The sequence below is a fragment of the Aspergillus neoniger genome, assembly GCF_003184625.1.
Source record: "Aspergillus neoniger CBS 115656 unplaced genomic scaffold BO87scaffold_23, whole genome shotgun sequence".
Lineage (NCBI taxonomy): Eukaryota > Fungi > Ascomycota > Eurotiomycetes > Eurotiales > Aspergillaceae > Aspergillus > Aspergillus neoniger.
The window spans coordinates 124,903-151,367 of record NW_020291151.1 but is presented as its reverse complement, the minus strand read 5'-3'; the positions used below and the strand labels follow the sequence as shown (position 1 = coordinate 151,367).

General features: G+C 52.9%; 8 protein-coding genes and 1 non-coding gene across 9 annotated transcripts; 5 read left to right on the top strand and 4 right to left on the bottom strand.

Annotated features, from left to right (window-relative positions):
- Positions 1 to 1,581: 1,581 nt before the first annotated feature.
- BO87DRAFT_312388 (putative C2H2 transcription factor (Con7)) lies at positions 1,582 to 3,359 on the top strand (the record flags this gene model as incomplete). The annotated part of the gene is made up of 3 exons (XM_025619576.1): positions 1,582 to 2,262; positions 2,462 to 2,642; positions 3,004 to 3,359. 3 exons carry the CDS (start codon positions 1,582 to 1,584, stop codon positions 3,357 to 3,359), a joined length of 1,218 nt encoding a protein of 405 aa, XP_025478028.1.
- Positions 3,360 to 6,001: 2,642 nt separating this feature from the next.
- Positions 6,002 to 8,426, top strand: BO87DRAFT_312582 (pentatricopeptide repeat-containing protein; the record flags this gene model as incomplete). Its single annotated transcript, XM_025619584.1, has 2 exons — positions 6,002 to 6,640; positions 6,714 to 8,426. 2 exons carry the CDS (start codon positions 6,002 to 6,004, stop codon positions 8,424 to 8,426), a joined length of 2,352 nt encoding a protein of 783 aa, XP_025478027.1.
- Positions 8,427 to 8,825: 399 nt separating this feature from the next.
- Positions 8,826 to 10,435, top strand: BO87DRAFT_362406 (Yip1 domain protein). Its single transcript, XM_025621634.1, has 4 exons — positions 8,826 to 9,143; positions 9,278 to 9,698; positions 9,764 to 9,916; positions 9,988 to 10,435. Exons 1-4 carry the CDS (start codon positions 9,056 to 9,058, stop codon positions 10,235 to 10,237), a joined length of 912 nt encoding a protein of 303 aa, XP_025478026.1. The 5' UTR covers positions 8,826 to 9,055; the 3' UTR covers positions 10,238 to 10,435.
- An 835-nt stretch (positions 10,436 to 11,270) lies between these two features.
- BO87DRAFT_388174 (nuclear protein export protein Yrb2) lies at positions 11,271 to 13,066 on the top strand (the record flags this gene model as incomplete). Its single annotated transcript, XM_025624843.1, has 6 exons — positions 11,271 to 11,307; positions 11,400 to 11,435; positions 11,500 to 12,008; positions 12,071 to 12,584; positions 12,636 to 12,943; positions 13,001 to 13,066. 6 exons carry the CDS (start codon positions 11,271 to 11,273, stop codon positions 13,064 to 13,066), a joined length of 1,470 nt encoding a protein of 489 aa, XP_025478025.1.
- Positions 13,067 to 13,945: 879 nt separating this feature from the next.
- On the bottom strand, positions 13,946 to 16,120 carry BO87DRAFT_362401 (glycoside hydrolase family 76 protein). Its single transcript, XM_025621633.1, has 4 exons — positions 15,700 to 16,120; positions 15,393 to 15,640; positions 14,854 to 15,309; positions 13,946 to 14,779 (listed from the first exon to the last, which is right to left on the bottom strand). Exons 1-4 carry the CDS (start codon positions 15,788 to 15,790, stop codon positions 14,186 to 14,188), a joined length of 1,389 nt encoding a protein of 462 aa, XP_025478024.1. The 5' UTR covers positions 15,791 to 16,120; the 3' UTR covers positions 13,946 to 14,185.
- A 477-nt stretch (positions 16,121 to 16,597) lies between these two features.
- Positions 16,598 to 16,669, bottom strand: BO87DRAFT_t169. Its single transcript has one exon. It is a non-coding gene; the product is annotated as a tRNA-Arg (tRNA).
- A 186-nt stretch (positions 16,670 to 16,855) lies between these two features.
- BO87DRAFT_362399 (ATP-dependent 3'-5' DNA helicase) lies at positions 16,856 to 20,452 on the top strand (the record flags this gene model as incomplete). Its single annotated transcript, XM_025621632.1, has 1 exon — positions 16,856 to 20,452. The coding sequence occupies one exon, from the start codon at positions 16,856 to 16,858 to the stop codon at positions 20,450 to 20,452; it is 3,597 nt and encodes a 1,198-aa protein (XP_025478023.1).
- BO87DRAFT_362394 (Zn(II)2Cys6 transcription factor) lies at positions 20,420 to 23,550 on the bottom strand. Its single transcript, XM_025621631.1, has 3 exons — positions 22,047 to 23,550; positions 21,198 to 21,994; positions 20,420 to 21,143 (listed from the first exon to the last, which is right to left on the bottom strand). The coding sequence occupies exons 1-3, from the start codon at positions 23,151 to 23,153 to the stop codon at positions 20,879 to 20,881; spliced, it is 2,169 nt and encodes a 722-aa protein (XP_025478022.1). The 5' UTR covers positions 23,154 to 23,550; the 3' UTR covers positions 20,420 to 20,878.
- BO87DRAFT_102754 (uncharacterized protein) lies at positions 23,245 to 23,815 on the bottom strand. Its single transcript, XM_025617803.1, has one exon. The coding sequence runs from the start codon at positions 23,660 to 23,662 to the stop codon at positions 23,336 to 23,338; it is 327 nt and encodes a 108-aa protein (XP_025478021.1). The 5' UTR covers positions 23,663 to 23,815; the 3' UTR covers positions 23,245 to 23,335.
- Between the last annotated feature and the right edge of the window lie 2,650 nt (positions 23,816 to 26,465).

Below are 26,465 nucleotides of genomic sequence, written 5' to 3'. Positions count from 1 at the left end.
GCTGTACTTACTGGCTAACGGACCCGTCACCACAAAGCGGCAGCACTCCGCTCCAAGGGCGAAAATAAAGAACCAATCAGAATTAATGCTCCGGGAAGCCCCCTCCAATAACACCAGCATTACATTACCAATACCGGCCCCCTCCTTTCATGGTGGTTTTCTATTACCTACATGTTACCAATGAGTACCGGCTTCCCCCTACAGTGAGTGCACCACCACCACCACAACATTTTTTTTATCTCTTTTTTTTCTTTTTCTTTTTTTGCCTCCAGCTCCCTTTTTTTTTTTTATCTTATTTTATTTCTTTTGTTCTTCCCTACTTTACTTTACTATTCCCTACTCCATAAGGGAGTTGAAAAATTACGGGGCCCACGCGCGCTCCACCGTATCCTCGGATCCCACGAGGTGCTTCTCTCTAACTTGCGTTTTTCCTCCTGCCGAAAAGCCTCTTTGCTGTGTCTGTCCGAAGCCTTTTAGGCCGCGTCCTCTGCCCAGGTCTCTCTTTTTCCGGGTAGTAATCGAACCATTTTTTCCTCCGTCTTGAATTTAGGGTGACTGTGCTACTTGCGTTGCCACCTAGATCGAGGCATCGCTTTCCTTAGCGCTATCGCGGATTTGACCTGGTGGAATCTTATTTGATTATTACTCGTTTTTGTTCGTCCCGGCCAAAGAGACTATTTTGGCCCTGCCCTGGCTGCTTTCTAAACCCTCCCCCCCCCCCCTCCCCTCCCTTTCCCCTCCAACCCAAAGCTTGCCCGAGCGCAGACAGGACCGTCCCTTTCCATCCTCCCGCGGGTTCCTCGTGCTGTCGTGCGTGCTTACCGCCACCTGCAAGACCATTCTCCGTCACCCTAACAGGCGACTAAGGCAATTAAGCATCACGATCCAGCGCTACTTTTTCCCCCGAAAGACCAAATACCTCGTCTCGGTTTCCCTGGTCCTTATTTGCGATACATTATTTTTTCTTCCCTTTTTATCATTTTCTTTTCTCCATTATACCTACCATTCTTCTTCTTCTTTTCTTGCGACCCTTCTCCGCTCGCGCTCTCTTTCACACTTTGTCAGTGTATTGAAAAAAAAAAAGAGAGTCCAGAAATCCATACGCGCCAGATCACGCGTTGGTTCTTTCTTCTCTGTTCCACTTCACTTTCCGTCTTCCTTACAACACAACGCGCCCATTTCAGGACGTGCAGGACCTGGTGTGGAAACTTCCATTAATCACTTCGGTCTTCTATCCTGAATTCACTAAATAGTACGTTCCAACAAGAGAAAAAAAAAGAAAAAAAGAAAAAGAGAAGAGGGAGGGAAGAGAAAAGAAAAAGAAAAGAAGGAAAAGAAGAACGAGGATCTAACCACCCCCATCCTGATCTTCTCTGCTGTTAGAAAGCAATTCTTCCTTCTCCCCTCCCATTCCATCACTACAACATCACTTTTTCATTCCTTTCTTGTGAAAATCACCAAGCTCATTGTGTTCTCTCGACGCGTCTGTATAGGCTCGCGTGTTTAGTTTTCTTTCTTTTCTTTTTGGAGGATTGTCAGGGATCTCTCAAACCCCCCCGTTCGCGGCGAAAATTGTATTATATGGACAACAGACCTGCCTCGGAGTACGCGCAGTCAGGTTCGCATTATCCATATCCACCGTCTGCTGCGACCCATTCTGAACTCCCAGTTGCAGACCAGGCTTCTGCTGCTGCCACTGCTCAATACACCCCTCAGACTGAGGTCCGCCCTACTCCTCAGTACACTCCTCAACCCGAGGTCCGCCCCGCCGCCAATATTTCGTCCTCCAACACGCCGCAGTCAGACTACGGTCTGAATCAGCCGCCCGCCGCGCGCTCTCCTGCTTACCACGAGTACATCGGCCGCCCGCCTCAATACCACCACGCGCCCAACACCCAAGCCGGTGGAGCGGCAGGTATGGCTCAAGCAACAAGTCCGTCCATGCACACCCTCAGTGATGGGCAGCACCATGACCATCGCAATCACACGAACCTGAAGTCTGACGCGGCCGTTCCTATAGATCCCTCAATCGCGGCATCCAGCCCCACCTATCCTCCTCCCTACTCTCCCTACCAGCCCCAGGGTCACGATATGGCACAATACCAGGGGCATCCCCCGCCGCCGCCTCAGATGTATACGCGTCCGGAATGGTCGCATGGGTATGGACAACATCAACACGGTCTGCCTGGACCTTATACCACTCCTGCCACAACGGTTGGTCCCGCCTCCCCTGCTGCGACCGCAGGGCCGCGCCCTGGCCAGGTATGTTTTTGATGATTTTGGCGTCTGTTTCCAAGGGCTGCGCACTTGCGTTGGTTTGTTGACTTGGACGTCCCAGCGAGGTGGAGGTCAGGGGGCTTTCTAGCTACGAAGGCTGCCTCGCGGGACGTGGGAAGCGGCGCGCTTTTTCATCTGTTTTTGGCATAAAAAGATCCCAGGCTCATCCACATGCTTTCTCTAGGTATACTCCTTTGTTCCCATCCCTGGCGCGCAGCAGCACAAGCGGCCCCGTCGTCGGTATGAGGAGATCGAGCGGATGTACAAGTGTGGGTGGAACGGATGTGAGAAGGCGTATGGTACGCTGAACCATCTGAACGCCCACGTCACGATGCAGTCCCATGGCGCCAAGCGCACTCCCGAAGGTGAGTTTGTTGCTCGTTCATTTGCGCGTGTTTGCAAGTTGGTCCGCCAGCTCGCATCTGTTGTTTTTGTTGGTCGCGAAACTCTGGATGGGGCTAGTGCGGGTGGCACGCGCTAGTCATGTTACACTACCTTAGCGCCGCGGATCGCAGTAGCGTGACAAGCCGGTGCGGAGGTTAAGCGTCTTCGACGACTCAGTAGCTCCTGTCTATCGCTCCTGACTTGTTCCGACCATCGGCTCGTGCTGCTTCCTGTCCCATCCCCACCATGACTCTCAAACACCCACTCTGCCCCCTTCCCACATACATTCCTTTCTACTGCCTATATGTTGCATCTCATCATGCTAACTGATCCAATGTACAGAGTTCAAGGAGATCCGCAAAGAGTGGAAGGCTCGGAAGAAGGAGGAAGAGGCCCAGCGCAAGGCTGCTGAGGAGCGCGAGCGTGCTGCCGCTGCTCAAGCTGCCCAGGCCAACCAGGTCGACGCACCCAACCCGGCGGATCCCGCCCAGGCTGGACAACCACCTGCCTACCCTGGTGGTGTTCGTCCTCAATTACCTCCCATTGGATATCAACCTGCCGACGGTCAGGTACCGGGGCAGTACGGAGCTGGAGCTGGAGGTATGGTGTATCAGGGCAATGGGCAGATGGCATACCCGCCAAACTACCCTCATTCCCCTTATGGACAGACCGGTCAAGTGTACCAGCCACGTAAGTAGTCAGTCCTTTGTTATGTTTGCCTTCTCGGCACCGGGTCATGAGCAAGTCTCGCACGCGACATGAAAGAAACCACCCCCACACAAAAGAAAGAAAAGAAGAAACAAAAAGGGACACACGACCACCATACCCGGCTGCAAGAGCTCAAGAAAGGTTGAGAAGGAGGTCTTTGGATCTATTGCTATAAGGTCTGTAGCTGATCGATGACGGCTTCGCAGAAAACCAATCGACCAGCTACCCGCAATAGATGCCCAGCTTCCCTTACTTCTTTCAGGTTGCATGTTCTAATACAATATCTCCTAATCCCGTATCGCCATCCCCGGATCTAATTCTCTAAGTTCCTGCGCACATGATACCAATTTTTGGCCTTGATTGCTCCAGTCAAAAGAGTGGCCTTGCGACTTACACTTTGTCCCAGTTATGTTTTTTTGAATTAGATCGCATGGGGGAAAAAGGATAATCGAGGGGGGTTGTTGTCTTTTCTTTTTCTTTCTTCCCTACGCCATTCCCGGCCAAGGGATTACGACTTGGGATATCTGGCGGGACCGTCTGCATTAACTAGCTTTTCTACCATTTCCTGTGAACTATGCGGCAACTGTTTTTACTAAACGTTCCCCTGTGTTGTATGTGGCTTACTGCTATGATTCTTGTGATTTTTCTCTTTTGTGATTCCTATTCACTGTGTCCGCGTCCTTTTCCACTTTTGCTGATGTGTTCCGACCAAATTATGTTACCCTGGGTTTTTGGTCCCCGAAATTGTGCAATATTCTTGTCCATGTTCTTTTGCTCTGCAGACCGATCCGGGTCTGTAGTCTGGTGGCGGAAGTCTTCGGATTCTGATGCACATGGTTCTTTTCCTTTCTCCCGACCTCTATCTTCGAGTGGATCACCTGGGAGGCTGCGAGATTGATTGGAAGGCGAAAGCCGCCGGTCTCGTGGCTGCAGGTGGGAAGATAGTGGGTAAATTACTTCGAGTGAAATGACAATGGTTCGACTGTTCTGTGGATACTTTGTTTTATGCAACTACGCCTGCAATTCGACCGAATCGGGGGTACCGCAAGGTGCCGGCGTGGACGGAGAAGAAGGGCGCATAGCTCCATGCCCCTGCATGATGGAGGAAACTATTCTTGTAATTCCCGGGAAACGTGGGCATTGCTTCGACGGCCGGACAATCTGCAATGCAGATCGTGCATTAGCGGTTCTGGACTCTGCAGAGGGCTTCGGGGCCTCTTTCTGTATATTGACTCGCATGTGGTAGATCTTTCAGGGATGAATAGCAATCCGTTTAACTCTAGTCGACGAGCGTGCATCCCGCACGGTGGCAATAAGGCGACTAGTGGAATGACTATTGCCGCAGAAAGGGACTAACAAAGTCTGCGTGGAGGGCTTTTAGAAATCATGCAATGTCGGTGAGATTCAATCAGTAGCATGTCCGTCGATACATTACTCGCTCTAAACTATCAACCTGTGGTGATGGATCAGCAGGGCATGGAACCTTCGACGCATACTTCGGTTGAGATTAAACTTATCAAGAACATACATACCACGGGGAGGAGGGTAAAGTAGAAAGTAAAGTTGGAGCTATCTATTTCTGGCCTTAGGCGAGATCCGAATAATTTACATACCCTCCTCTTACCTGAGAGAGAGAGGATAACTCTGGTTCTGGTTGAACTAGTCGCGGGCTTCCCCGGCAAGGTTACTAGTGAGTACCAGTGTAGTACCTGGTACCTGTAACCCTTTCTGGGAGACTAAGTACTAGGCTGTACCTGAACCCCAGACCAGCTTTAGGTTAGGCTACTAGCCTTGTTGTTGGTTCCTGGCTGCCTTAGCGGCCGTTATTGGGGAGGGTGGATGGGGGGAGGGGGGAAGGCGACGGGGGGCAAAGGCAGGGACCGGTTAGATACTTGCCCGCTGCACAATAGCCTCCTCTTCCTCTTCCTTCCTCTCTTACCCTCCCCCTCCTTATGGGATGCCTAAGCTCAGGCCGCTAGGGATTGAAAATTTCTAGCGGTGTAAGGCTGACCATTCTGTCGGTATCTAGGCTGACTAGCTAGCTTCTGAGCTACGTTGCTAGCTGAGCTAGAGGCGTTGGGTCTAGTCATGGATGCGTGCATACTTTAGTTCCTGCATGTTGCCTGAGGCTGGCGGCGGTTATGCGCAAGTTGATGCCTGAGGCTGACAGTGTTCTCTCTTGAGACCGGAGCGGAGTTACTTACTAGTTTGAGGGGATAGAGTACACTAACCTTATCGGTTCTAGTGGGCAGATATGCGATACGGCGGAGTTTGCGATTGTTCGGAGGTCGACGCTCGCTTTGGGGCTGGTTTTGGTGCTTTGCTTTCTCTATCGCATTCCTCTTCTTTTCTTTGTTCGTTTACGTTATTGGGGGAAAGGGCTATATCTTTTTCGAAATTTATCTGCATTCTATATATTGCCTTTCAGGGTTGTTTCACCGCGTCGTCGCCTCTCCCTCCAAAATTCTCTTCGCCGACCTCCGAGTTTCCTACGGTTTACGCGCTTCACGCTCCCACGATATCTAGTGGCAAACGGGTTGGAATACACCTCTTGCCTTGACCATATCTCCTATCAAGACGTACAGATTCTACACTACCAATCGAACAGCGTGTCTTTCGTTCCCCGCCTTAGATGCTTCGTTGCGGCAATGCCACCGCTCTCCGGTCCGGAAGCGTGGCAATGAAACCACTTCTCCGCACACAATGGCTCCGGACTACCCCGAGTCGATCTATCTTTCATATCGCGGAATCTGGACCTCGTATAGGGACACAATGGAGACACTCTGCGCGAGGTGGGAGCCTGCAGGCGAGGCGGATGCACGGGGCTGTGGCCGCGGAGGGCTCACCCGCCAGTTCCTCGCGGGAGGAGACTGCACCTCGTGAGAAGGAAGAGGAACACGAAGCAAGAGAGACTCGGCCTGCAGACTCTCATGGAAGACGAAGGTCCTTCGAACCCAGTTCCACCACGGACGAAAACGAAGTGCTTGATAAACGGACGCTACTGCGGCGGCTTGTTCGGAGGGAATGGGTGCCGCAGAGGTACCTCGTTCCTCGCACCGTGTTGAATGCAGAGTTGAAATGGTTGCGTGACCCACATGCGCTGGCTGAGCGCGTCCGCCGTTGTCTGGCAGATGGACACCTGGCGCTTGGTCTGAAGCTCATTCAGGTGGCCCATCAGAAACGTTTCAAAGCCATTCCGGCTTTTAATCGGCTGCTGGAGTATCTTATGCGTGAGAAGGAGCCGGAGCTTGCGTTTAGAGCTTGGAATGATGTATGTTCTTCTTTCTCCCTTCTTGTTTTTATTGTTCTGTGGCTGACCATATGCTTGTTTTGAATCATAACAGATGAAAAAGCGAGGTATGGAACTGAACTCGAGGTCTTACACTATCTTCCTCAACGGTCTCAGCCAGAACTTCGATATCAGAGGCTTCAAGCCGGTGAAATTGGCCTCGAAAATCTACATGTCGCTCTACGCCGAGGGTTCCCACGTCGAACCCCATATTATTCACGCCAATGCAATGCTCAAGGTCTGCTGGTGGCATCGAGATATGGAGGTTCTATGGGAGGTTGCTGGTGCACTGCCGGAGTCCGGCAAACTAGCTCCGGATCTAATGACCTATACCACATTGTTAGGGGCTGTTGCAGGCAGTACAAGGGCCGCAACATCGGAGTTGTATAAGGGAAACATCAAGACGGCGGAAAGAAAACAGGTTGAAGTTGAGCCGCTTCTGCAAAGGAGAGCTCAGGGTATCCAGGAAGCCAAACGGGTTTGGGCCGACATCGTTTATCAATGGAAGAAGGGCCAGGTGCCCATGGACAACTATCTGGCTCACGCCATGGCCCACATGTTGCAGGAGAACTCAAGCTGTGACCACGACGTCTGGTGCGTGTTCGCATTGTACAATCAAGCTGCCGGTATTCCGATTTTCGCGGAAGAGCCCCCGAAGGAGAGGATAGAGTCAACTTCGGCAAAGAAGCGAGTATCTTCTCCGCACAATGATGCGGATTTGGAAGACGATATCCCTTTCGTCGACGAGGGAGACAGATTACACTATACCGAACCCGAGGAGATCGAGGATGTGGAGGCCGAGGAGAATTTTGATCATCTTTTTGACCCCGTTGTTGGCACGGTGAAACCGCCTGCGAAGACAAGGCTCTCGATGTGGGATGAGGCAACTCTTCCGCGGTACATTGAGGTGGGAAACAGGGAACTGACTATGCTTCTCAAAGCTTGCCTGTCGATAACCCAAGGGACGGCCGCTGCAAAGGAATACTGGCGGTACCTTACGCAAGGAGATGAGCCCAAGGTCGTACCTGACGCGGTTAGCTACCACGCGTACCTACGCATCCTCCGTGCTGCACGGGCTAGTCGTGAATCTGTGGAGGTAGTACGCAATATGACTCGAGACCCCACTGGACCTACAGAAGGAAAGACCTTCCGCATATCCATGGCCTCATGTACTCGGGACCGCAGAAACCCCAACGTGTTCAGACACGCCAACGAGCTTCTGGATCTCATGGCCAACGGCACCGCGCTTCCCGATGCTCGGTCAATAACCCAATATCTCGACTTGGTCCATTCACTGGAGGATAGTCCGGATCTGCTGATGTCCCTCGCTGGCCTTGGATCGGGGGCAGATGCGAAATCGAACAACCTCGGCGCCCTGGGAGTGAAGCTGAAGGCCAGCCTTATCACTTCTGCCGCAGAGCGTCTCTGTCCACTAATTCGGGACCTCGATGAAGCCGTGTCCAGTGAGCTGTTGGGAGAAAAGTCTCGACAGTCCTACCTGGCCCGGATAGCCAAGACCAACCCGTCGGCCGCGATCAGAGGAGAAGATGCCCTTAAGGCGCTTACCATGACACGAAGGTTATTCGACTCGGTCAAGGAAGTCAAGCAACATGTACCCCCGGAGACCTTCAAGGAGGTGCAGCGCCACGCCGAGCTTCTGAAGAAATACTCTGACAAGAGCATTATCCCGAAGTTCCGGAACACTCTGGTTGGAGCAACGGCGGAGCAGATGAACAGACTCGCCGAGAGAGAAGTCCCAAGCGCCTGAGTTCCACCTCATTGATTCAGTCCTATCTATCTGCCGAGGGCCATCCGGATCCTTCTGCATCATCCAAGTGGATCTAACTAATATGGTCTCCACTCTATTCAGTACAAATCATAGCATAATCGGGCGTTATAGAAAAGTTGATGTATCATAGCTAGCACATGATGAGGGGGATGAAGGGCATATTGTATAATACACTTGAAATATGAACATAGTACTCAACTATCTCTGGCATATATTCCTTTTCAAAACAATATCATTGTTCAGTTATAGATGTGTCGATCGACAGTTAATTGATGTTTCAGATGGGCTCTTCCGCCTGCCGGATTCAGCCCGTGCTTGCGTACGTAAGGAATGCCACTCTAGCCTCTCCGACACGGGCTGCTCTGCCTCGTGCCAGCCCAGCTTTCCCCAAACCCGAAGTTCCAGCTTGCTGCATTGCTACGTTCTGTTACCTTGTCTCGCTTTGCGATTACTATCCTATTCTCTGGGTACAGCCGGTCTGTCCAGCCCAGTCCGATTTACTAAGCAATCCACGTCAGCCGGAGCGGGCAATGTCCCAGTGACCTACCACAACTAACTACAACTACTACTTCCGCGACACCCCAAACCCAACCAGAGGTACAAACACCATGGCCAGCGTACAACCACACTACACCCACGGGGACATTCGCGACGATGAATCCATCCTCGACGACGATGTGATTGAAGCTGATGATGGTGAGTGAACAACTACCTACCGACCTAGCTACCTAGCTACCTACCTTCCCTTTGTCTCCGATCCATCCACCCCATACCCCATGTACCTATACAATACATACATCCTCACTAACATGATGTGTCTCAAACTTCAGCCATCGAAGCCGACGACCCCCTCCACGACACCTCCGACACCGCCCCTCTCCGCGGAAACATCCAACCCGAAGCCTCGTCGAGCTCCGCCCGCGGCGGCGGAAGCAACTTCTCCAGCAATTACCTGACGTCCACGATTGGCGGCGAAGACCGCCGCGCGACACAGAGCACCATCGACGAGACAGTATGGGAGACGCTGTCGCGCGACTTGCGGGCCGTCTGGGAGAAGATGCGCCAGGTGTTGTGGCCTAAGTACCTCATTGGGGGCATGTTGCAGCGCGGCGGGGGTGGAATTGGTGCTGCGGAGAGAGGTGAGGCTACGGGCTTTGGGGGTGGGCTGAGGAACATGGTAGGACGCTGGCCGGATGCCGATGTTGTGTTGCAGGGTGGGATGAGTGAGGGGTTGAGGGATTGGGATCTTTGGTGGGTTGATTCTTTTACTCTCTGTTTACTTGGGGAGGGAATGTGCTAACGAGTGATGGTTCTAGGGGTCCCTTGATCTTCTGCCTCCTGCTGAGTATGTTCTTGTCCATGCGCGCCAAGGATGAGCAGTCGTCGCTGGTGTTCTCGGGCGTTTTCTCTATCGTGTGGATTGGAGAGGCGGTCGTGACGTTGCAGATTAAGTTGCTTGGTGGGAATATGTATGTTCTTTTTCTCTCCAATATTGGTTGGATGGAGGTCAATTGCTAATGCTTTTCTCTTCCTTCGATAGCTCGTTCTTCCAGTCGGTTTGTATCATCGGATACACGCTCTTCCCTCTGGTTATTGCCTCTCTGCTCAGTGCCTTTGGCCTCCCGACTATTGCGCGCATACCGGTGTATCTTGTCCTGATTGCGTGGTCGCTGGCGGCGGGCGTGAGTATCCTGGGTGGATCGGGCGTGTTGCGCAACCGGGTCGGCATTGCGGTATATCCGCTGTTTGTGTTTTATATTGCGATCGGGTGTCTCTGCTTTATCAGTTAGGGTGGATGAGGAGGAGATGTGTCGGTGGGACGATGTGGTTTGAGACAAGCTGAAGGAGAAGATGAAGATGAGGATGAAGACGGAGGAGTCAGTCAGTCAGTCAGTCAGTCAGTCAGCGTGGGTTTCTGTGTTGTATCAATTCCGGATGATTTCCCATTTGCGTTTTGTATGTTCAAATCGAATAGAACACTGTTCCAACATCCCTATAGTAGGTAGATAGTAGCTGCGGGGTGGAGAGCGAGCGGTGACCGGAGCGACCAGCAAACCGAGCTTGTCCGCCCGAGCGAGACAACAAAGCACTCCGTCACCCGCTTGCGTCTGTCTGTTCCTCCGACTTCGTGGGTTCCCCCAACGCCGCCTTCACCTTTCCATTCCCCTCTTTTCCTTTGCGAAAACGAAGAAATAGAAGAGGCAGAAGGGTCTAAGATACCGATACCTATCTGTTCCCTCTCTCCACCTCTCTCTGCAGTTCGTCCTGCCCGTCCCTCCGCTGCCCCGTTCGTTCTCTGACGTTCCCCTCAGCCTCAGTGCTTTGCTTGCTTGATAGCCTGCTAGCTATCTATCACTGCGGGCTCGTCCGACCAGACTGATTTCCGTTCAAAATTGTACGATATCTATTTATCTCTGTTCGTACTGTCCCCAGTAGATCTGCTGGCTCGCCCTTCCCCTCCCCTCCCCTCCTCTGAGCACATCGCATGGTCCTGCAAGCTTGCAACCTCGCATTGCGTCCGCGGGCCGGCCAACCAACCAACCAACCTGACCTGTCTTTCTACAATCGCAAGGGAGCTAGCATTCCTATGCAGCTGCTTGCACTTATTCCAAAGGGCTAACATCTTCTGTTTACCTTGTCCTGCAGAGTTCGTTTATCGGCTACACTCGACCCGGTTGTTTCGCTTCCATCGCTTGCCTAGAACGCATGTCCTCGGCGTGAGCACACACCCAATTTTCTTGCTACATTCTTCCTTTCGGTCATATCGCGGATATATCATCACTGGCAAGCGTTGTTTATTGGATCGATTCAATTCAAATTAAGATGGCTGCGGATCCTCAGAGGAATGGTGGGGTGGAAGGTACATATTTTTTGTCTCTCCATTTGAGTTTTTCTTCGTTTGCGGTCGCGGAAGGTTCTAGGTTGGATGATTGTACTGACGAGTGGGATCAGTAGACGAGACGAAGAAGGAAGTGCTGGAGCGTCAAGGTATGTTATCTATGGTTTTGACGAATAGGTATGTGATAGCTGATTGGTCTACTCTTACGTCCAGCTGCAGACGACTCGCAAGCATCCGACAACGACGGCGGTGAGCGCCCCGTCCGCCACAAATTAAAAGAAACCTCGATCACTTCGGCCCCCAAGACCTCGACGGACGGCGACGCCAACATGACCGGCAATACGCAGGAAGGAAGCTCCAGCAGGGCCAGCAGCAGAGGCAGGAAGCGATCATTCGATGAGGATGAGCCGGAGAAGGACGAAGACGATGCAGGCCACCGTCGCAAGCGGTCGCGCGACTCGAACTCCGAGGAGGAGAATGCAAATGCCGATGTCGATGTGGAAGTCCCGCAGCTACAGAAGGGAGACGAAGTGACACGGGATATTGCGGTTCCGAAGAAGAAGAGGAGCAGGGATCAGTTGGATAAGGATGAATCGACAGTCGGTGCTTCGGGCGAGAAAGCGGAGCAGAATGCTGCGGAGGAGGCCTCGACGGAAAAGTCTGAAGTCGAAGGACAGCCCGAGAAGAAGAGACATACGGATGATGCGCGAGAGAAGGAATCGGTAGGTGCTATGGTATTATGGTATGTTGAGTATAGAAGCTGATACGCTGCGGTGCTTGGCAGGCTCCCATTACCAGTGCGTTTGCGAATACATCGTCGGTTTCACCATTCGGGGCAATTGGTGCGAAGGCCAAGGAAGAAGAAGCAAAACCCGCTGCCGCCACATCATCAACTGCTTTTGCTGCGTCAAGTCTGGCCGCGTTCGCCAGCTCGGAACAATCGCCCTTTGGCTCCCTCGGAAGCTCCACACCCTCTGTCTTCAAGTCGCCGGCATCGACGGACTCTCCCCAGCCGGCTGCTACTGGATTTGCTTCTGCAGCCGGCACATCTGGATTTGCTGCGCTGGGGTCTGGCTTCTCTGGGTTCAGCGGTGGCTTTGCGGCAGCCAAGCCCGCAGGTGGACTTACGAGCTTTGCCTCCCCTAGTGCTCCCAGTGTTCTGAGCGGCTCCAAGACGTCTGCTTTTGGGGCACCCGAAGACGAGGAAGAAAAGGAGGAAGATGAGGAACAAGCCGGTGACAGTGGCCCGGGGGAGTTCGAGCAAGACAAGACGGACGAGAGATTTTTCGAACGTCCGAGTAAGTGGTCTATCGAATTTCGAATCATTAGATCGAGCTAATGAAGCGCAGTCGAGACTGGTGAGGAGAACGAGAAGACATACTTCTCATGTAAAGCCAAGCTGTTCCACTTTACAAACAAGGAGTGGAGAGAACGTGGCATTGGGACCTTCAAGGTCAACGTCCGTGTCACGGACGGAGTAGAGGACAAGAAGGTAGCTCGCATGATCATGCGCGCAGACGGTGTGTTGCGCGTGATGCTGAACACGCCCATCTTCAAGGGAATGACGGTTGGTGATGGACAGGGCAAGGAGCCCAAGTCGAAGCAGATCAACCTAGCCAGTTTGGAAAGTGGCCGCTCTGTTCCGATCTTGCTCAGAGTAAGTCACCCATCGTTACCTACAACAGCTAAATCAAAGCTGACTGACCCCCCGTAGACCGGAAGCGAAGACCTCGCCAAAGAACTATACCGCGTTGTTCGCGACCTCCAGGAATACCAGTGAGCATAAACATGCGATAGCAGCAGCACCCAAACGTGTCTATTGGATACCTTCAAAAAGCGCCAGTAATTAAATACGACTACCACCATCACCAGCAGCAGTCCTAGTCCCTATCAACGGACTAGAATCTAGGAACTACTACACCATCTACATAGGAAAGAAAAAAAAATTAACCAAATGGGTTGGCATTTTGCATTTGGGCCGAGGAGTCAAGAAACCGGGGTTGTGTGTCTTGCGCGTGGCTTGGGGGAATTACCATCAACCTATTTATTTTATTTTCTTTTGTTTATTTCATTTATCTTCTTTTTTTTTTAGTATACACAGCCATTCTCTTCGTGTATGTTTTCCTTGGGTTTAGGAGGTATTTATTACTACTACTAGTATATTAAGTTGTATGCTGTTTGCAGACGATGATCCTTTAGACAATAGGCACTAACTACGTAGTAGAGGGGGTGAGGATGACCCACAATATAGACTGATCTAGGTACTTTAGTAGTTAGCCTGCAGAGTTCAGGTACAAAGGAGTAAGTTACGTAGTACTTCCATGATCGACATTCAAACGAAGCTAAGCTAATCTTATCGCGATCAGATGAGAAATCATGCAGAGTTGATCAGGTGGGATGTCTGCATGCGTGTATGCATTGTCTATCATTCTCACTATTTGGTACAGTGTAGCAGCAGGTACGAGTCAGTTTGATATACTATGTTACGTATCGACTTGATGTGTCATGTTGGATGATAGCTCATATTACTGCTACTACTACTATCTTTAATAAGTGTGTCTCGATCTGATATCTATCTAACACTAACTACATACATAGCCTTAATGTCAGGCCGTGTCTACTTAAAGCATCTGACTACTAGGTACATTTCTGAGATATTGATATCAAATGATGGAATGAATATGTGCTATCGACCTGCGATGGTATAGTTAACTAATGTGAATAGAAGAAGGCTGTCCAGCAAGCAGTAGGTCTCGCCAAATAATCAACAATTGCCAAAAGAAGCAAGCAGTACAATATGTCCATAACCCATATACACGAGCCCATCCCATAAACACATACACCCTAATGATCCCCACGAAAAAAGAAAGAAAGAAGGAAAAGGGGGTGGGGGGGGATATCACTGCGCCTTAACCAACCACCCCACAGCACCCAACATCAACCCAGCCAACAGGACCGTCAAAATCCACGCGCCCGCTCTATCCCCGGTCTCAATTTTCTCCTTCGCCGTCGGATCCTTCTCATCCTCACTCGTATCAATATGATGTTCCGCCGCATCAGGGTTCTCATCGATCGTCTGCGGTCCCGAACTCCCATCCCCCAACATCATCAACGCCCCCGTCACCCCGCCCAACGCACTCATCTGCACTTCCAACCCCATGCTCCCATCCCAGGTATCCTGGTGCCAGCGCACGCCGCACAAATTCTCTTGTCCGTCGCCGGTGCCCGAACACTGCTTCGAGATGGCTGCCGCGGAGCCTTGCAGTTTGGGGAGGATGATGTCGTGTGTAGATGGGACAAGGAGGGCCGTGAATGCGAGCCACATTGCCACGTACCCCTTGAAGCCGAGCTGGTTGCGGTCGCAGGATAGGATCGGTTCGCAGGTTACTTCCGAGAGGACGGTGCCGTTGTTGAAGTTTTCGGGGAAGAATTTGGTCGTGATGGAGGTGAGGAGGTTGTTTACTCGTTCTTCCCATTTGGTGGAGCCGTTCGTCTATTCCATTTATTCTTTGTTAGGGTGTGATCCTTGAAGAAGCAGAAGCAGGTGGGGATGGGTGGAGGACGTACGTAGTTATACATGAACGCCGCACCAGATAGATACGTCCCGTAGTTATACGTCCACTGGTTATTCCCAATGTCCTTGCAGTTGGCTTCGTTGGATGTACTATCTGCCACGTTCCAGATCGTGGCATTCGTGTTCAGGAGCGGTGTTGTCTCCGACCAGTCGAAGATCTTCTCCGCCCATTCGGCATACGTATCGTTCTTGGTGAATCGGGCGAGTCGGGCAGACAGCTCGAAAAGCCCCCCGTTCGAGATGGCGTTCTTCATCGTGTAGCCGGCCTGGTAGGGCCAGATCTGCCAGCGCATGCCGCCGTCGCAGGCGGTGTCGTCCCAGCGGTTGACTTGCATGTTGAAGACGGCGCGCGCGAGAGACGTCCATGACGGTTTGCCGGAGACTTCGGGGAAGCCCGTTTCTGAGGCGGTGATGGCGGCGAGGCCCCAGAACATTTGGTCGTCGTTGCCCTGTGGATATCGAGATATCGTTAGTCGAGCTGCTAGCTAGGATTGGACTGGGTGATATCGAAAGAGGGAGTGGGAGGTCGTACCAGCCATTGACTGTAGTTGGAGGAGAAATAGTCGTAGTTTTCTCCCGCTTGGAACATCAGGTCATGCTGCACGACGGAATTGTAGGTGTCGACGCCCGAGGCCTGCCAGAATTGAATCAGGGTCATGAACATGGCCCCCGCAATGTACCAGGTGTCGGTGAGCTTGCCGGGGATGCCTTCGGTTTGGTTCTGTTTGTAGAAGACCATCAATGGGTCGGCGATGGTGGAGCCGGCGTTTTTGAGGGAGTCTATTGACATGATGGTTAGAGGACATGTAGCTGGGCATCGCATGTGGGTTATGGCATACCGGCATCGTTGACTTGTATACCCAGGTCGGAGTAGGCCCGTTGACTGTGTAACAGGAGCAGCAGAAAGGCGGTTAAGTGGTGACTGCGCATGGTGAAATGGGAGTCTGACGGAAGACCATCCAGCTATGTTGGAGAGTACAACCAGACCGACAGGAAAAGCAGCCGAAGTGATAGAAACGACCAGGCAGCCATGATGAATTAATGGTGGAATTTTTCAGGGGGTCAGACTGAGACGCCAAGGGAGGCAAAGACCCTTGGCACGCCTGGCCAAGAGCGACATTTTGGGCGGAAACGAAGACAAGCTGTTGGGATGCTATATTTGGGACAAAGGAGTGTCGTGGTTGGGTGGGATGGAATCTTGAGGGATGGCCGGAATAGCGGACAATATCTGGATAGAGATGGACGAGAAGGATACAAGGATACTGATGATGGAGGTGATGATGAGCATTCAGGGTCTCAAGAACAGGACCCCTTTTTCCCCGGATTCCGCATAACAACACCTCCTATGATCGCCGCCTGACAGCCCTAAACGGGTTATTCTTAGCGCGCGCGAACCGTTCCCCAACTGGAACTGAAACAGAGACTCGCCGACCTGACACTTGACACTTGATCAGAGCTCCTTAACGAGGAACTGTGGTTCGCTGTCTGACCAGCAGTTCTAATTAGAGAAACACTAAGCTAGTCACCATATTGCATACTGACAGTCCAGATGTCCATTCCTGGTCCCCATGCAAACCCGGCCATGCGCTCGGATGTCGTGGCATCTTAGTTATTTATACTCACATAAACCGTTACACATAAACAATGACCACATCAATAATGGCGTTTCTATTGCAAGATTATCTTTCGGAGAATAATCCCTCCCCAAAAAGCAAAAACAATCAGCAAAAGTATATCCGACCGAAACGCGATTCGAACGCGCAACCTTTTGTGCCGAAAACAAACGCGCTACCATTGCGCCATTCGGCCAGTATTCCTGACTAACCATGTCCGACTAGCCTTGTTGTGTACTCCAAATGAATGACTATCGGCCGACGTCCCATTTAGGTAATATTGGATGCACGTGACATCGCGTTTCTGCGCATCCGAAACCTGCTTCACCTCGAATATTGATATCAGAACGCGCATCCACCGCATCCACAATGTGGCGTCAGTATGGCCGGCTCGAAAACACAAGCGGACAATGCAGATATTATATCGGGCCGGAAACGAGCCCAAGATGAGCCAGAGCCAGAGCAAGATGTCCCCGAGCATGCCGACCCCATATCCAACAGCGCGTCGACAGACCCAGCGCCAAAGAAAAGGCAACGTCGCAAGCCCCCTTCGAAGTCACCGGCAGAGACGCCGGAGATCGGAGACAGCACAAGTGCTAGCTCAACTGCAGAGAAACCTTCCAAAGGAAAACGCAAACCCGCTCAACCGAAGCGAACTCCGTCTGCCCCATGGCCGGAGGCATTCAAGAGCCTCGCCCGGACACACCGCGCCCTGAACCTCGTGTACACCTTCTGCTGCACGCGAAAGCACTTTGCTACCACTTTTGACAACATCAAGAATGCGGTTCAGGCGCAAATGCAAGGTCAGGATTTGACCGTGGAGGATGTTGCGCGGGTGAAAGTCCTCGTGCCACGCGCAGTGCGCTTCGAGTATGTCGATGAGGCCAAGCTGGAGGTCATGACGACTGGAGACCGGGAAGCAACACAACTAGGCTATGGAAGGGATACACTCGGCGATGGGGGAATGCCCACCAAAAAGACACTCCTCTTCGAGCTTCTAGACGGAGATCTGAAGAGACAAGTGAGGCATCCGCAGACCGGGGAGCCAACCAAACCCGTGCGGCGCATGAAGAACGAGGATCTGAAGATGCCGGTGTACAGCCAGAAGCAAATGCTAGGCTTGATCGAGAAGCGAAACAAGAAATTCACTGATGCAATTGACGCCTTTCTCGTCCAGTGCGAAGACGAAGCCGTCGACCCAGTCGAGAAACTGGAGACGGAAAAGCACGCCTGGATTCCTCAGCCGCCGGAGGACGATACCCCCATCACTGCACCCTCCATCCTCCCACAACAAATCCCTAAAGAACGCAAATCCATGTCCGAAATTGTGGACGAGATCCGCCAAATGGACTGGTACACAGCGCAGATCGTCCCCGAAGGCCACCGAGTCTTCGACCCCCAGCCCGCCATCTACGGCGACCTCACCTTCCCACTCTCCCAGAACCTCGTCAACGCCCTATACAATACCAAGAACATCACCCAATTCTACTCCCACCAAGCCGAAGCCATTAACCACCTCCACGCCGGCCACCACGTCATCGTATCCACCTCCACCAGCTCCGGCAAATCCCTCATCTACCAAGTCCCCATGCTGCATGAACTCGAACACAACCCCTCCGCCCGCGGCCTATACATCTTCCCAACCAAAGCCCTAGCCCAAGACCAGCGCCGTAGCATGCAAGAGCTCCTCCAATTCATAGACGGCCTCCAAGGCACCCTCGTCGAGACCTTCGACGGCGACACCCCCATGTCCAACCGCAACCTCATCCGCGACGAAGCCCGCATCATCTTCACCAACCCGGACATGCTCCACATCACCATCCTCCCCCAAGAAGCCGCCTGGCGGACCTTCCTCCAGAACCTCAAATTCGTCGTCGTCGACGAACTTCACGTCTACGACGGCCTCTTCGGCACCCACGTCGCCTTCATCATGCGTCGTCTCCGCCGTATCTGCGCCGCCGTCGGCAACCACTCCGTCCAATTCATCTCCTGCTCCGCCACCGTCGCCAACCCTTCCCAACACATGCACGCCATCTTCGGCGTCGACCCCCAATTCATCCACCTCATCGACTCCGACGGCTCCCCCTCCGGCCGCAAGGAGTTCCTCTGCTGGAACACCCCCTACAAAGACCCCAACGACCCCTCCTCCGGCCGCGCCGACAGCGTCTCCGAAACAGCCCGTCTCTTCTCCCAACTCATCCTCCGCGGCGCCCGCGTCATCGCCTTCTGCCGCATCCGCAAGCTCTGCGAAGTCCTCCTCCAAGCCGTGCGCACCGAACTCGCCGCCCTCGACCGTCCCGAAATCGCCAACATGGTCATGGGCTACCGCGGCGGCTACAGCCCGCAAGACCGCCGCAATATCGAAAAGGACATGTTCGAGGGCCGTCTCCTCGGCATCGTAGCCACCAATGCCCTCGAACTAGGCGTCGACATCGGCTCCCTCGACGCAGTCATCACCCTAGGATTCCCCTACTCCATCTCCAACCTCCGCCAACAAAGCGGCCGCGCCGGCCGCCGGAACAAGGACTCGCTCTCCATCCTAGTCGGAGACCGCTACGCCACAGACCAGCATTACATGCGTAACCCAGACGAACTGTTCACGAAACCAAACACAGAGCTGCAAATCGACCTGTCGAACGACCTCATCCTCGAAGCGCATCTCCAATGCGCCGCTTACGAAAAACCCCTCTCCCCTGCTATCGACGAAGTATACTTCGGTCCTCAACTCCACACCCTCCTGGAATCCCGCCTCCTCCAAGATAAATACATCCCCTCCCTCTACCACACCCACCCGCGCTTCCTTCCCAACCCGTCCCGCTCCATCGCCATCCGCGATACCGAGGACCAGCACTTCGCCGTCATAGACACGACGAACGCCCGCAACGCCGTCCTCGAAGAAGTCGAAGCTTCCCGCGCCTTCTTCACCATCTACGAAGGGGGTATCTTCCTCCACCAGGGGCAGACGTATCTCGTGCACGAGCTCAACACATCGATGTACTTCGCCCGTGTCTCGCGCGTCCATGTGGATTATACCACCCAGCAACGCGATTACACCGACATCGACCCCATCGAGACGGAGAATATTCGTCTTCTCTCTACATCTACCCACTCACACTCTTCCTCAGAATCAACCCCCACTCCACAACCCAATAACAACAACACCAACACAAATACAACAGTAACAGTAAGTAAAGCCTACTTCGGCTCGATCCTCATCCACGCCGTAGTCTACGGATTCTTCAAGATCGACAAACGAGGACGCATCCTCGACGCCGTACCCGTGGACAACAACCCCCCGATCGACATCCACACGAAAGGAATGTGGATCGACATCCCCCCGCTAGCTCTGGAAATCCTCTCATCAAGAAACCTCAACATCGCAGCAGCGATACACGCAGCCGAGCACGCGATCCTGTCACTATTACCTACTTTCGTGGTCTCTTCTCCCGGGGACGTGCGGACGGAATGTAAGGTTGCGAAGAAGGAGTTGGGGAGGAAGTTGCAGATGGCTGTACAGGATGCAAAAGGGTCCGGGGGGATGGATAAGCAGAAGTTGCAGAAGATTCTGCATCCGCCTGCGAGACAGAGGCCGGCGAGATTGACGTTTTATGATGCGAAGGGGGGAGCGTGTGGGTCGGGGGTTGCGGCGAAGGCGTTTGAGTTTGTGGATGTGTTGTTGGAACGGGCTGTCAGGCGGATTGAGGCGTGTGGGTGTGTGATGCCGCAGGGGTGTTTGGAGTGTTGTTGTGATGAGAGGTGTAAGGAGATGAATGAGGTGATGAGTAAGGCTGGGGCTGGGGTGGTGTTGAGGTGTTTGTTGGGGTGGGGGGTGGATGTGGATGCGTTGCCGTGGGGGGAGGAGATGGGGGTTGCGGATAATATTGGGGAGTTGAGAGGGGGTTTGGAGACGGTGGTTCCTGCTGTTGAGGTGCCGGGGAGAGTTGGATTATCTAGAGGTCAGGCTGGTTCTGGTTCTTAGGGTGGATATGTATAGAGTGTGTTTATTGTTCTGTATGATGTGTAGTCCGTATATTGGGTATCTAGCGCATGTATATGATCCAATGGGTATGTATGTAGTAGGTATGTAAATAAGTAGACAGATTCCTATCCAATGTCTTGCTCCAGGCCAATCCTCGTGTGGTATCCGGGTATCAATTCGTTCCAGTCATGCATGTCACCTTGCGAGAGCAAAAGAATGTGGGTTGGGTCATCAGACAACCAGTGATTATTCATTAAGGCGTAGCGGTGGCCATGCGTGACCGAGTGGAGGAGGGTAAGGATCATCGTTGGATTCGTTACTGTAGAACCCCATGCTGTGCTTAGGTGTTTGTATGTACTCGTTCGTTATGCACAGTGAAACATGCTGCGTCTGTTGTGCAACCAGCTGCAGTGGTACAGCAGGCTGTCATGATCGACCTTCCGTGTTCACCGATGCGGGACTCCCCTCGCTGGAGGTGTCGTCCAGGCTGATGTTCCAAAACAGCGTCTTCATATGGCTGACATCCTCACGGAAGTTATCTTGAGGGTGGCTCGTGCGTTCTTCCGTCATCGCTCGCACTTCCCGGATGATGCTCGGGTATCCCTCGTCGTCTGGCAACCACCAGCGATTGACTTCGGGCTTTTGCCACGAGGCTGCCAGTGCCGCCCGGAATGTGGCTGCAACGACGTATCTAATCCAACACGGTTAGCTGATATCTAGTGTCGTCCTAATTGGCGATACTTACCCGCTTTGCTCCAGCTGAGCGAACTTCCTCCGCGCCCACATTATGTACCGTTCGTCGCGAGGACAGAACATGGCTGCCATCCCGATGCTGTTCTTGAACGCCAAGATGCATCCGCTTTCCTTCATCGGCCATCGATCAACCGCCTCCATCAGCCGGACCAGCTCTACCGAAAGGGATTGCAGTTCTTCCACCGATGATTGCTTCACCGAAAGAAGTGACTGATACTTGTACATAGCCTTGGTGGAGTAGTAGTCAACCCACGTCATGTTGACTTCCCACAAGGGCCCGTGGTGCATCCCCCCAGGAACATACGGATCCACGACATCGTCTGAGGTCAAGGGGACGCGATTGGGGTACTCCTGCACGGTGTATTCAGAGTCGTTGAACGATTCCAGGATGGTCCGTACCCTTTCCAAGGTCTGTCCCAACAGTTCGTTCTGGACGATAAACTCATTCACAGGAATCAGTCCACGCGACAACTTCGCATACAGCGACGCCATTTCCAAGCCAAACCGGCGGTTGATCGAATTTGCCAACGCCAATTGCTTCATGGCATCGTTTGGATTGCGGGCGGCCTCCTGAGCATCATATTCCTCTTTCGCAATATACCAGTCACGACTTAGTATCGTCTCATTTCCGGCCAAGATCCCTGCTACCACGTCGAACCGGGCGTACCAGACGAAGATGTTGCTGTGAAGCTCGTTCAGGTTGGCAGACTCTGGCGTTAGAATCTCCCGCACCAAGGCATGAGCAGCCTGATGGTGGCCAATAAGGTTGACCCAGTCCCCGACGGATTCCTGGCGAGTCAGTATGGTTCTGAAAAGCACAAAAACAGGCTGTATGTCTTACCTCGAAAGTGGTGAGGACAAGCACCGTGATCAGGGTCGCCTCATTATGCGGCTCACCTGAGCCTAGGGACTTGCGCAGGAGCTTCAACGCGAAGTTGTAATATTTCAAAAAGGTGTAAAGCTTCCCACTGTTATTTTGAACACAGTGGTGATATGCAGAAAACCCCACCACGGCATACAGCAGGGGATCATACTGCAAAGCCAGCTCAATGATACTCTGATGAACGAACCGGTCATTGACCGGTTTCAAGAAATAATGACGGTACGTGATGAACTCTTGGTGGTAGTTGAGATAAAATCGCAGGTCGTCGGGCAGATGTGCTATACTGGGCAGAGTGGATCCGTATGGTTCGGGCAGGGTGACACCGACGCTGGCCGACCGAGCGCTTAGCGAGTCGTATCTAGATGACGTATCCGAGGACGGGGACGGCGAATTACTATGCTCGATTCGTGCACCACCCGAGTCGGTCGCAACAGCATGCTTTCCACCCTGCTGCTTCAAAGACTGACCACTTTGTCTCCTGGGGAGTTTGGGTTTGGACCATGTGGGTGCGGCTGTTGGGGACAGTCGGGTACTTGACCCGACACTAGTTCCATCTTCATCCTCGTCGGCGATGGGCTCCAAGACGCGGAAGTCCTCGGATCCCGGGTGACCGGAAGTCTCACTCCCACGCAACAGTGATCCTCTGGGCTTGGACACATTACGAGTTCCTGACTTTACTGCACCTGTGGCTGACGGATAGACGCAGTCGCGGTTACCCTTCCGACATCTGTCGCAGACGGGACGTGCTTCGTCGCACTTGATGCGACGGGATCGACAGGTGAAACAGCCACTGCGAGTGCGCTTATGCTTCTTCTGATCAGAAGTGGGTTGAAGGAGCGACTGAGCCTTTGGGGGCACGGACGGATAGGAGGCGGCGACGGCGGCGGGAGGTAGCGGCGGCTGGGGTTGCGCGGATGGATTGTGCCAATATGCGACACTATCGGGGTATTGTCCGGTCCCTAGGATGGAGTAGGCGGAGAGTGGAGGGTTCTGGTCCTGCAGCGACAGGAAGGAGGGAGTATAGCCGGTCAAGGCGGCCTGGGAACTGGAGTATGGAGGTGCCATGGTGTGATTCGCATCGAAGAACCCAAGCGGTAGAGGGTCGAGATGGCCGGCATCGACTGCAGTCAAGTCGTTCAGCACCGGATAGATGGGCACCGATGGCGGAGAGGCCCGATCCGCATAGCCAGCACGCACTGAAAGGGAGGTGATGGGAGGAGAGAAATGACAGGAGGGAGGATGTTGAGTCAGAGGAACGCTGATGGAGATGATAAAGATGGTAGCAAACAGTTCGGTGTCCGGGTGATTGCAGGAAACAAAGAGAAGGAACGCGGAAGGGAGGGGAGGGCAAAGGTAAGAGTAAGAGTTAGAGGGTGGAAGCCACCAACCACGCAGCAGAACAATAGGAAATAAATCGGAAGAGAGAAAAATGGAAAAAGAGGAAAGAAGAAGTCAAATAGTGGGAGAGGAATAGGATGTAAAAAAAAGAAGAAAGCGAAATGGGAAGAGAGAGAGAAAGAGAGGGAGAAGAGAGAGAGGATTGGGGATGGGGCTGACCGGAAGAGGCAATGCATCCAAAAGCAATCCAAGCAATCAATCAAGGGCACCACAACTTTAACTTCCCATCCTTCCCCTTAGTCTCGTTGCTCCTCTATTATCTGGATGACCCGCCAGCGCTAGAACATGGTGGTTCTCACCTTAATTCTATCCCATTCGTCTGTCCGGCATTAATTAAGCCCGCCCTAGTTTGGAGTCAAGCCTCCCCTAGTGGCCTGGCGGTTGGAGTATCAACCTGAACCTTTTTGCTGCTTGCTAGTCCTACTAATAGATGGATACTACTACTGCTACTTGCTCGAGTGGGCCGCGTTGGATCTCGATGATCGTCCTCTCACGCACGACCTATCGATGATTTATCCACGTCTGTTGGGAAAATCCGTTCTCTCCCCCTGCCCAGGCTCATGATCCCCATCACGGAGGAGGTTTCGGAAGGTGCCGACAAGATGGATACTACAGCCCGTACGTAGTATACAACTGTACACTCCGGCCGGTGGTGGCTAGCTGATTGCCTCCCTCCTTCTCTCCCATGAGATCACATCACTCTATCTTTCCGCCACATTGTCACCCAGTCGTCACTCTAAGTATCACTCTTATCCAGACCCATCCACGGATCAGATTACGACCAGCAGAAGTTCATCCTCCTGCCAAGAGGCTTGAGCACAAGACAAGGGAATAGTTTCCTCCCCGCCAAGGGGGGACGGCGTCATTCTCAGCCACGGCTTCTCCCCGACGACAGTACAAGCCATGGTTCCGTGGGTGTCCGCTCAAATCACAATGCCTAGGGCATTGTCTCAAATAAAGTAGAAGCTAGTCCCGACATTCTGCTCGGAGGCTGTAACAGCGTCATGAATCAGGCCAGCAGTCTGGGTGCATCCGGAACCGTGGGTGGGTGGATCCGCCCGGCTCCGAGAAACCTATCCTTCACACTGTAAAAACCCGAGTGAACGATCTCCGAGTCAGGGTGGCCATACTTGCCTTGATCGTTCAATCCATGAATACGGTGCCTGCGGATGCTGCTAGGGAGATCCCTGCGCAAATCCCGAATGTTCTGTGGTATTTTGACTCGTGAAGACGCCGACAACCACGGCATTGTAGCTAACCTAGGCTTATACGGACTCGTAAAGTATTAGTGTTCATAACATTGCATTCTTGCTCCTCCACCTCTAGAGTCATAGCAATTGCAGTGGATGCGGTCAAACCTTCTTTGAAGGGCCAGCAACCACTAACGCCGTCCCATTGCCACGGGCGACTCCGCCAGCCCCAGCTGGGATCCACTTGAAGCCGCCAGAATGCTCCTCGGCTAATCTGAAACTGCCCCTATCCAATGACACCACCCGATCTGGGAAACATTTGCCGAGACGTTCGTTCACCCACGCACTCGGAAAAGCTCTGAACCAGCTCTGGGGTCCCCGTCTGTCACCGGAAATGAGGTTATAGCACCCGCTGTGAACTATAGCAGGGACGACTGGACGACATCCATGATGCTGTCGCTCAGCCAGCAAGACGAGCTGGGGGAATATTGAACCTAAACTGCGCCAAGGAGATTTGATGGGCCGCATTTGCGTCGTCGTTGTTGTCGTCGGCCGTAAGAAATGGCCACCACGACGGCGTGGCCTCGCAGGGAGGCAAATTGGATTCGGGTCAGTCGGATGTTCCTGATCGACACTGAGGGTTTGACAGCTGAGTAGGCTGAGTGGCCTCCGCTGGTGACTGGTCGCCGTCCACCCAGATCTAGCTGGGGCCACCAATCTAACCGGCACTGGGCGACTCTTGACGGCCCTAGTCTCAGCCGTAGGTCCCCTAACAATTTTATCGCCTCGTACTTCGACGCATCGCTGCGGCCCACATTTGCCCTAATTCACGGCACTCTTTACATGCATCGCTTGTCTGCGACGAGAACAAGAAGAATCTGAAATATTCAAGGAGAGACAGAGAGAAGAGGAGCTTACCTACTGTCGGCCGGTCGGTACCTGAATTTGGTTCGCCGCTGGAAACGTGGCAGAGAAAAGTAAGGTTTGCTGAGAACTGGTGCCGACGGTCGCACGTTGTCCCCATCCACCATATCCATGATAAAACAGGTAACCACCACGAACTGTGGACCAAAGGTAATAATGCACTCTCAAAGAAGGCAGGCGTCCGGAGAAGATGTGGGTGCCTCCATGTGGACAGTATGTTTGCTTCTTAAAGTGTGCCAAAAACGGACGGTTCCCCTTTCCATGCGGACCCGGCATGAGGCATCTGGCCCTGATTTTTCTTCTCCCACCACCAATCATAGAGGCTATGGAAATTAATCGTACCTTTCTGGAAGAGCCCGGAGCCTCAGGCGGCTGGGACAACGGATATGCGGAGGACCAACTGCTCCGTCCGTGGAGGGGAGCTGTGGCTAGTCAATCAAACAACTTGGGATTTAGGAAATGAGGCCCATATGGAGACTGCTCATAGGCTGCGCAAACTAGGTAATCTCTGGGCTACCTGGTTCATCAGGACGATCCTTGCAGTTCTTTGAAACGGAGGGTAGGCAATAATATGCTCTTTCTCCATCCTGGGATAATTTGGGACGCTCTTGTTGATCAATAAACTATGAATAGAGTGATCTTCCTTGCTATTGTGAATTACTTTTTATCCGGACTTGTATGCATGAATGATATGCAGCCATTGGCCAGTCCGGACCTGCGCTCATTGTGACTGCACGAGTCTTCGAGGGTAAAGGTGTGCAGGAAGCCCCGGGCATGGCGAATGGCATGTGCCGCGGGTTCACTAGTGTTCGGGGAACATAGTCGGGGATCTCCAGTCACCCAGGGACCCAATCAGCCAGTACTT

Coding starts and splice junctions, on each gene's coding strand:
- BO87DRAFT_362406 (XM_025621634.1), top strand. CDS start 9,056: ATGGCCAGCGTACAACCACACTACACCCACGGGGACATTCGCGACGAT. Junction 9,144..9,277: donor TGTGATTGAAGCTGATGATG/GTGAGTGAACAA, acceptor CTCAAACTTCAG/CCATCGAAGCCGACGACCCC. Junction 9,917..9,987: donor AAGTTGCTTGGTGGGAATAT/GTATGTTCTTTT, acceptor TTCCTTCGATAG/CTCGTTCTTCCAGTCGGTTT.
- BO87DRAFT_362401 (XM_025621633.1), bottom strand. CDS start 15,790: ATGCGCAGTCACCACTTAACCGCCTTTCTGCTGCTCCTGTTACACAGT. Junction 15,641..15,699: donor TATACAAGTCAACGATGCCG/GTATGCCATAAC, acceptor TCATGTCAATAG/ACTCCCTCAAAAACGCCGGC. Junction 15,310..15,392: donor CCAACTACAGTCAATGGCTG/GTACGACCTCCC, acceptor CGATATCCACAG/GGCAACGACGACCAAATGTT.
- BO87DRAFT_362394 (XM_025621631.1), bottom strand. CDS start 23,153: ATGGCACCTCCATACTCCAGTTCCCAGGCCGCCTTGACCGGCTATACT. Junction 21,995..22,046: donor TTGTCCTCACCACTTTCGAG/GTAAGACATACA, acceptor CTGACTCGCCAG/GAATCCGTCGGGGACTGGGT. Junction 21,144..21,197: donor GCTCAGCTGGAGCAAAGCGG/GTAAGTATCGCC, acceptor GTGTTGGATTAG/ATACGTCGTTGCAGCCACAT.
- BO87DRAFT_102754 (XM_025617803.1), bottom strand. CDS start 23,662: ATGCATTGCCTCTTCCGGTCAGCCCCATCCCCAATCCTCTCTCTCTTC.